Raw genomic sequence first — 9652 nt, 5'->3', positions numbered from 1 at the left:
CCCCCCCCCCCCCCCCCGTGTGTGGGGGCCTTAGTGAATAACTACCTGTGAACACAGAGAACTGGACTTGGTGATCTGGGAGGCCTCTTTTCAGTCCCATGTTTCTGCCCCATTGTATTGTTTTACCTTGAGGGAGCCATTTGACAGTCCATTTAAACAACACCTATTTAATATCGGATTAGCACTTTTTGAGCTACCTTCTCCTTTGTTATAGATGTTTGACATGCTGCATGTTTGTTTTTCTTTTAATTTTCTCTATGCCTACTGAAAGAGTGTGCTTTTTTTCTTGTTTTGGCATTTAGTGTATTGACTTGTGGAACAAAGCTCTTGTACCTTTGGACTTCACACAAGAGTCCCACAGCAGGAATGTCTCATAAAAGAGGAAATCTTATGGAAAGAATTGTATTGCAGGTAGTGTGTATGTGATCTTTTAAATGTCCCCCAATTTGAGTGTTTTGTTTCATTGCTGAAAGAGTTGAGAATTATCTGTCACTAGTAATAGGAGGTATGTAGTGGAAAAAGGGGTAACTTATGCAATAGACAAAAGTAGTTTGCAGTGTTTGCCTAACTTCAGGCAGAAGGAAAGATAGTTGCATCTTACAAAACCAAAATACAAGTACAAAACAGTGATCCTTGAGCTCTAATGCAATAATAAGTCAGAGCTGGGGAAGTAATGTTTAATAAATCAAAAATTGGGGAGTAACCCCTATCAGTTCGATTCCTTTAAGTATTCTTGTGTGTTTAGAAACTAAGCCATTTTATCTTTTCAGGTTGACTTTCCTTTCCTGGCTTTTGATATTGTATATAAAATTCCCCAAGCTGCAAACAGTTCTGTACACCATTCTATAGAAACATTGGAAAAACTTGTAAAGGAGCGACTTCTTACCATTCTCTCAAAAGACAGCACCTTGGGGTATGTTTTGTCTGCTTTATCTTTTATTTTACCTTTGTACATGCAGACGACTTTTTGGAGGAGGAGGAATGAAGTACATAGGCTTTTTCATGAAATGTATTGCTCTGAAATGTTAATGCAGTTGAAGTTCTGTGACTGACTTTGCCAAGAGCTTCTGAACTATAAAGCCACTGACAGATGTTTAATTAAATGTGCAATGGGATCTTATCTGCAATTCCAATAGTCTCTCCTCCTGCCATACCATATGTGCATGGCAGGAGAGATGATTGTGCAACTGGGGGTCACATCCCAATCGTGCCATGTTGCTTGTACAGGGGGATCCCAGGATCATGATCTTGGCTCCTTGATTTCTGGGCTCCCTCTGTACCAGCAAGCTCCTATGGCCTGGGGCACCAGTCAGCTGATCGGGGCTTCTAGCCATGGGAGTGCCACATCTTCAATTTAAGGCATGGTGGGAACCAGCCACAAAGTTACCTCACACTTTTTGTGTAATAACTTTGTGGCTTATTCTCTGTTTTACTACACCATTAATTGAATGAATATGTCGGCCAGTTACTACTTAAGATGTGATTAACCAGTCAGTAACATCTTTAAATGTGCTGTCTACCAGGGTCCTAATATTCGCAAAATGGTGGGGATATCTAAAAATTTGCCTGTACTTTTCTCAGCTTTATGCCATAACATTTCCCTTGCTATTAAACTCTTCTTTTGTCCCTCTGTACTTGCTTAGAGCCTCTTGGCACAGCAAGTGTAATTTGTGGGTTACTTGCTTAGAGCCTATGGCACAGTAATGGCAAATTAATGGTCCGGCATGTGTTTTTTGGGAAGTAGCATTTTGCTATGTTTTATCTGTATTTGAATTTAAGCTATAGTGTAGCATGAAGAGTTCTGTTTAGATTCAACATAAAGTTTTCTAGCACTTGCAGTCTCTGACCTAATGGGTTCTGCGTAGCAATGTACCGATCTCTGCTTCTCTAATATTTTATCCATCTTGTGGCTGCATTAAGCTTCTAGGTAGCAGATAGCACCTTTTTAAGCTGCATTCAATCCCAGAAGAAGGGATTTATTTTATTTACTTTGGCAAGTGTTTTTGCAATTCAGCATGACCATATAAAAAATGTGATTTGAACTATCCACAGCCTGTCAAAGGAAGATAAAGAGTTTTTGTGGGAGAAACGACATTATTGCCATGGATGCACAAAAAGCTTACCAAAAATACTAGCTAGCGCCCCGCACTGGGACTGTGCAAGCCTTCCTGAAATATACTCATTGCTTCAGCAGTGGCCTCCATTACCTCCTTTGACTGCACTGGAACTACTGAATTCAGAGTAAGCAGAATCGGTGAATAGGAGCAAATGCACACTGTTGCATTCCAGCGATATTTTAAATACTTGTGCTTTCAAAACTTCCATCTGTTTTGCACTGTTACAAATAACATGCTTCTTGGTACGTCCCTGTATAAATTCTTAGAGCTATGGATTGGACATTTTCTGTTGTTCTGCAAAATGCTTTTAACTTCCAACTCTACTGCACATTCTGGTTTTTGTTTACTGTCCATTCGTGTCAACTGTTTCCCTCTTGACCTGCATGGATAGAGGCTAAAAAACTGCTCAATGTTTTTTTACCAAAGTAGTTTTTAAACATCTGTTTCGGACCTATTTTCTCATTCATAGAGAGATTTTCTGATTGCCCTTCTACTGGAAAATGTCATAGTATATTTCTGTCTACTTATCTAAAAGCTCCTCTCATCTAGCTCATGTACTAGAATATACACTGTTACAAAACCGTAAGAACGAAAATATTTACTATTTAGTTTGACAGACTTTAATCACATCTGCCATTGTAATGTTCTAAAATGAGATTACTAATTGCAGCCTAAACTGTAGCATGTGAACAGTAGCCTGGTTAACCAATATTAAACCCAGGATGATACTGTCTTAAGAGATGGGCATATTGTCAAAACCAGGTGGTGATTCATGCCTGCCTGGCACTTCAATAAATGGATGATTTAAAAATTGTTTATGTCCTTGTAGGTTTGCAGATCAGGAAGTACGAACTACGGCTGTTAATTGGATTGAGGCAATAACTGATGATGAGTTAGCAGACTTCCTCCCACAGTTTGTACAGGTAAGGAACCAACTGCTTGCTTACTTTGTAGGTTTATCCAGTATTTCACAGAGGTTTTTTATCTTCACAATACGTATATAATCAATTTTAATTACTAATCAGTGACAGGTGAAGCATGGAGTCATATCTTTAGTGGACTTAAATACCGCTTTACACGTTGGATTGCATAGAACAATAAGCAAATTATACAACATCTTCTGTAGGTGTTAGACTTTATTCTCTGTACTAATAAACAATAACTTTTTTTTTTAAATGACATTGAAGCTTCAGGTATGGTTTTATATTAGTTCCTCCATCACTTAAACTGTGACAGATCCTATTAGATTACTGCTGTAATTCTAGGGTGTATTTGCTATTCTACTGAGCCCCTACATCTCTGGTCACCATGTAACTTTAAATCCTAAAACTAAATACCTAAGAAACTTGGAAAATAATTGTCTTTTTTTAATTGTATTTTTGTTGTGTTTAGGCATTGAAATATGAAACCTACTTGGACAGTGCTCTGGTCAGGTTCATTTTAGCTCGGGCATTGGGAAATATTCAAATAGCACACTACTTGTATTGGTAAGAATTTATCTGTTCGTTGCTTTGTATAATGTATTTCTGGAAATATCAACTTTACTGTAACAAATGATTTGCTGTTTCAGTGCCAAAATTACATGAATATGTAATAGATCAACAAGTGTTGCAGCCTCTGAAGAGTATGTAAAACCTAAGCGTTGCTTTGTTTAATGAAAGGAACATGACTATCTTTCAGGATTTCACTAGATCCTGTAAACCAGTCATTTCAGACATGCATATAGTATTATGCAGTGCTGCTTGTTAATAGCTTTTTCAATAGCTTTGCTATTGAGCTTAGTCTGAAATGTTTACTTTGTAGAAAATTTGACTTCATAGGGGAAAAATCTAACCTGAGTACCTGATATTTTAGGCTGCTGAAGGATACCTTACAAGATCCAAAGTTTGGGATAAGGTACAAGATTATTCTTGGTGCCTTCCTCTCAATATGTGGGAAGGGGCTGAGGGAAGAGCTGGAGAAGCAGACCAAACTGGTGCAGCTTCTGGGAACAGCAGCAGAAAAAGTAAAGCAAGCCAGTGGATCTGCTAGGCAGGTATGTAAGCTTAATTTTTAAATACTATTTGGGTGGGGGGATAAAACTGCTGATTCTGCTTTCATTACCCAGTGATTGATACAGTTCTCAAACTTAAATATAAAAGCCCATAAAACAGTGAAAGCATCAGCAGATATTGAGAATCATAACGTTTTTATCAATGTCTAATTTTTTAACTGAGAGCTATAGTTATGTAATGATGGGAATGAAGGTATTTGTCAGCAGTGGAATAGACTGGCGTTGCTGCAGAAACGTTTCCCATTGCATCACAGAAACTTATAGAGCCTTGTCTACTTACCATTAATATTAAATTAAAATTCTATAGACTAAAGTAACTTTTAGCTTGGCTGATACAGAAATAAATTAATTAGCATAGTGTTAGGACTGTCCTGTTATGTTTAGGATAAGAAGTAAAGCAGCAACGTGCTTCAAGAATTAAGATATTTGCCCTGCTCTTCACTCTCTTCTGCCTTAATTTCTTTGTCTAAAATTTCCTTTTAGATGTTTCAGTTAAGGTCAATTGTGCTTTCTTTTTTTTTTTGTCCGCAGAATGTCCTGCAAAGTGGCATGGAACGTATGCAGTCTTTCTTCCTAAGGAACAAATGCCGTTTGCCTCTCAATCCCAGCCTCGTGGCAAAAGAATTAAATGTTAAGGTACAACACTAATAGCTGTTGATACTAGTGTTGCCTACTTGCAAATTCTGGAAGAGCAGTCAGCATGTAGAAAATTTATTTGATATGTATAAAAGGAGATTATACTGGTTGATGTGTAAATCTTTAGAATTAGTTAATGCACACTTAAATTAGTTGAGCAGAAACAAAGATCCTTCAGAGAGTTATTTCACAATGAAATGAGGCCTTAATCTAAGAATCATAAAAACCTGTTATGTCATCTTGGGTATCCTGAGGGGGAAGGATGAAAAAGTATGATACAATTTTATCATAAATTAACAACCAGTTGGATATTGCAGACAAACTGAATATTCTTGAGCATTGTCTGGGAGAGAATGTAGACTTAAGAACTCTACTGTTACACAACCCAGAAAAAGCATACTGAAATGAGATGTGGTGAAAGCTCCAAACTTGTATTCTCTCTACATTTGCAAGTCTACAATATAAAGAGGCAGCACTAAATCCATCTGTAAAGACTTCTTAAAATTTGTGTGGCTGTTTTTATTCATTCTTCATTTTAAGTCTTATAAAAGGTCCCCACCTTCCACTACTGGCTTCTGTACAAAAATGTAATAAATGTCAGCCCAAGGGCTCCTAGCCAAAGTAAGCATATACTGGTACATTCCCCACAATCACCATGGCAAAAAAGCCTGAGAAACTGTGTACCATATTTGTGGGTTGTAAAACTAAGCGTTGAGCTAATGAATTAAAATCTAGAATTTGGGACCGTTCAGGGAATGCTCATCCTCTACCCCAAAATGTTTGGATCCTTGGACTCCAGTGGAACTACCTAAATTATGTAGACTGCTGCTGAGAATCATGGACTTGCTTGCTTTGGGCACACTTATGTTACCAGACTCAGAATAATAGAATGGTGTCTGGCATATTTTAGAGACGGGTGATTAGTTTGTTCTTATTTTTCATTTGGAGCACTAACTTGTTGTGTGCTAATACTTGGTAGACAGACTTATTTTAGATTTTATGCACTTCACGTAATTTGTGGGTTACATTTTAGTAACAATGCTTTCATTTTTAAAACACGTATGCTAATAAAAAAGGCTTTGTTGATTTGTGTATAACCGTGCAAGGATACATTTGAGAATACATGGGACAACCTCAGGAAAATAGTCATGCCATGTAGCACTCAAATTATTATTCAAGTGAGACTTTTTTAAAATCCATTTTCTTTTAAATATGTAGTAGATTATGCATATTGTCAACACAGTTGAAAAGTCTTACTGGTCTGACTTAAACAAATTTTACTTACTGATTCTGAGACTCCAGAAGTAATGGAAGTACAAGACTACACACTGTAGAGATACCGCTTTATGTTACTTTTCCTACTCGAGTAATCTCAGAGCTTTCTTTGTTAATGTGTTGAATGTATGAAATGTTAGTAACTAAATAGCCGTGATTAGTAATTCCCAAATTTCTCACTTACAAACTATTAATATTGGTTTGAGTGTTAATAAATATTTTACCAGTTGCCTTTCTAAATGATAATTAACCTAAAACTCATTTGCAGGCATGTTCCTTCTTCAGTTCTAATGCTGTACCACTAAAAGTTGCATTGGTGAATGCAGATCCACTGGGAGAAGAAATTAATGTAATGTTTAAGGTATGTTTTTTTTCTCTTTCCTGGTGTATTTGGGGGGCGGGGGAGAATTACAAGGGTTTTTTTTTTGATGGTTAAGTACTTCCAAAAATAGTGACTAGCTTTGACTTATGTCTGCAGGCTAATAGCTGCATCTCAACTATGCTGTTTATTTAACTGATTTACAAGATTCAATATGGAAAAAGTATCTGGATGAATGAAAATAACAAATTTCATAAGACTCGTTAGTGTTTGTAGGAGACTTCAGTTGTACTTCTATAATCCCCCCTTCCCCTTTCAAGGCCATAACTTAAATACTCCTTGATTTTTTCATTACATTTATTCTCATGATACACTTCAGTGGAGCGATAGTTTATAAAGAGGGAACTTTGAGACACAAGTGACCTGGCCCATGGTCATGCAGGGAGTCTGTAGCACAACTAAGAACTGAACCTATATCTTCAAAGACTTCCAATAGTACCTTAACCTTTGAAGTGGCCCCTTGCCCATTCTTGGAGACAAAGCGAAAATTGTAAAAAGAACAATTCTTTCAAATTTGGATCATAAGGGTTAATTAATGTCTGAACGTGCTGTAAAAATCTCCATCATTGCTTTCCACTTGTCCTTTTTTATAAACTTACAGATAAAAGGAAGCAAGTCGGTTGTTGATTTAAGGATAATTTATTTCTTGCAAGGGAACATAACCTGTCAAGTTCAGTTTTGTTGAATGTGTATCCTTTTTATCAAGATGTGTTGTTTTTTTTTGTGAGGTTGGAGAAGACTTACGGCAAGATATGTTGGCTTTACAAATGATAAAGATTATGGATAAGATTTGGCTGCAGGAGGGGCTGGACCTGCGGATGGTTATCTTTAAGTGCCTCTCAACTGGAAAAGATCGAGGTACAGTAACCCAATAAGCACTGCATTCCCCTGCTGCTCCTCCCAGGAGCTGCACTCACATTCTTGGCATAATGTCTACAGGTTCCTCTTTGGAGATGGACCCATTAAATAATTAAGGCCATCAGTAGCTCCCATAAAGAAGCTGACCACTTGGGGGTAGAAGTATTTGGTTCAAATTAAACTGTTTTGAATTTCTTAATGAAGTCCCTGTTAGAGCTATGTTTTAAAACATTTCTGCTGTTGAGACTGAGCTTCCCTGTAATCCCTGCTGTCAGAGATTAATAGAACAAAAACACCCATGGAAACAGTTAAAATAGATGCAGTACAGACATCTGTACTAGAAACTAGTTATTGTTTCAACATGAAAGGGGAAGGGGAACAGTTGCAGTCTTAATTATTCCCAAATAATTTCAGAAAACCTATTTAGGTCAGAATCAAACTGCTAGTGCTTTGACACAGCTGTTCATGGTGTCTGTGGGAAAGGCTGGTCAAACTTTCCAGAAGGCAGGTTAAAAATAATACTTGCCTGTTTTAACACATTCAATTAAAAATATATTATGCATCGTGCATTGTAAAACATTACACGGGGAACATGAAGACTTTTTTTCTTTTAAAGTTTTGTTCATTATGGATTGCATTTGAGTGCATTAAATGTCTTAATTTAACGGTATCCAGGTTGTAGCTATATTGGTCTAGAGGAAAAGGCAATCAGGACTTGTAGTAGAGAGAGTTTTTTTTTGCAAAAATCTTGTTGGTCTACTAAAAGATTTCTTTAATTTTAATTTCTTTAATTTTGCTTGCAATTAAAGAATTTTTTTCTCAAAAATGTTGTTGGTCTAATAAGATATATTCTCTACTACGAGTCCTGATTGCCTTAAATTAATGGAACATAATTTGTGGAAGTTGACCAGATGAACTAATGCATTGTGGACCTGAACAGTTCTGAGAATCTGCAACTTGCAGGTCAGGAGATGTGGATATCTTTCTCAGCAGTTCTTGGGTTAGGTCCCCTTAACAGCACAAATGACAATTTTTAACCATTATCTATAGTGGCATCCAGGTAAAAGCAGAGACTTAGCTAAGAATAAATTCCTGTTTGTGAAGTCATCTGCTTCTGGGCTATACAGAAGGCACTGTGTTCTATAACAGGCTTATTCTGTCTGTCCAGAGCACTCTGGTTGTCTCGGCAGCCAATCACAATGCTTATTGAAACAACCAATTGGAGTGCTACAGACAGTCATAATAAGTATGTTATTATAAAAGATCCTGAGGCACTTCAAACATGTGGGCAAGTCGGAGCTAGAATGAAGCACCGGGGCCCCCTGCCGCAGAGCAGGCAGGCTCCATTGAAAAGAAGGGGGTGGGGGAAAAAGCAGTGAGGGGTCCGAATTTTTTTTCCTTTTCTCTGCTGCTGGCCCCCCTCCCTGAGCCTGCCCATCTCTCCTGCAGCCAGGGGGCAAGTGCTAGTAGGCTCTGAGCTGCGGAGGGGCCCCAGTACTTCCCTGTATGGTAGTGGTGCCCCCTGGGACTGCCCAGGCAGGGTGCCCGTGGGTGGATGCTGCTTGGGGGGGCACTGCCACCACAGAGGGAAGCACCTGGGTCCCTTGCAGCTCCGGCTGTGTGACCCTCCAGCAGCTTGCTCCCTGGCTGCAGGAGATGCAGGCAGGCTCTGGGAGGGGGGGGAAAAAAATCAGACCCCTCACTACTTTTTCCCTGCCCCCAGTAGAACCCGCCCACGCAGACTGCCATGGGATTGCACAGCTGCTGAGTTGAGGGGGCCTGGTGCTTCCCTTTGTGGCTGCGGGGTGCTAGCTGCACAGGTGCAGCCCCAGCTCACAGGCTGCACCTGCACGATCTAACGGTGCACAGAACACTAGAAGCCTGGGCATGTTTAGGGAAGCTCAGGCTTGGCAGGCTTCCTGTGCACTATCCCTGCCACCTAGGACTGCCTGGGACCACTTGGGAATGGATTGGCTGCCCCAGGAAGGTGGCAGGAGGGCAGCTGGGTGTGCTGGCAGCAAGAAGGTGGCGGGAACAGTGCACGGGGCATTGGAAGCCCGACGAGCCCGAGCTTCCCCAATCACGCCCGAGCTTCTAGTGCCCTGTGCACTATCCCTGCCACATTCTCTGGATAGGACCCTTGAATACATGAGGAATATTACTGTAATTTGTTGTGTAGCAAACTGAAATACATAGGATGTGTCTTAGTATGCTACGTAAACAGGTCGTTTAAATTGAAATATGCCGCTGAACATGTACATTGTTACACAAATCATTAAAAAGGCAATTAAATCACTAAAAGGGGCAATTTCCTCACGTGTAAAAGGGGCTTCA

General features: G+C 39.2%; 1 protein-coding gene across 2 annotated transcripts in view; it reads left to right on the top strand.

The window, feature by feature from the left end:
* Positions 1-9652, top strand: part of PIK3C2A (phosphatidylinositol-4-phosphate 3-kinase catalytic subunit type 2 alpha) — a 115563-nt gene that overhangs the window by 76347 nt on the left and 29564 nt on the right. For both annotated transcript variants that reach the window (XM_019519659.1, XM_019519658.1), the window contains exons 13-21: positions 303-411; positions 771-913; positions 2053-2241; positions 2947-3040; positions 3510-3604; positions 3972-4152; positions 4702-4806; positions 6350-6442; positions 7189-7318. In XM_019519659.1, the coding sequence (XP_019375204.1) occupies positions 303-411; positions 771-913; positions 2053-2241; positions 2947-3040; positions 3510-3604; positions 3972-4152; positions 4702-4806; positions 6350-6442; positions 7189-7318 (1139 nt within the window). The remainder of the gene's footprint in view (positions 1-302; positions 412-770; positions 914-2052; positions 2242-2946; positions 3041-3509; positions 3605-3971; positions 4153-4701; positions 4807-6349; positions 6443-7188; positions 7319-9652) is intronic.

The sequence above is a fragment of the Gavialis gangeticus genome, unplaced genomic scaffold (genome assembly GCF_001723915.1).
Source record: "Gavialis gangeticus isolate Ggan-Ray unplaced genomic scaffold, GavGan_comp1, whole genome shotgun sequence".
Lineage (NCBI taxonomy): Eukaryota > Metazoa > Chordata > Crocodylia > Gavialidae > Gavialis > Gavialis gangeticus.
This window is presented reverse-complemented; position numbering and strand designations above follow the sequence as displayed.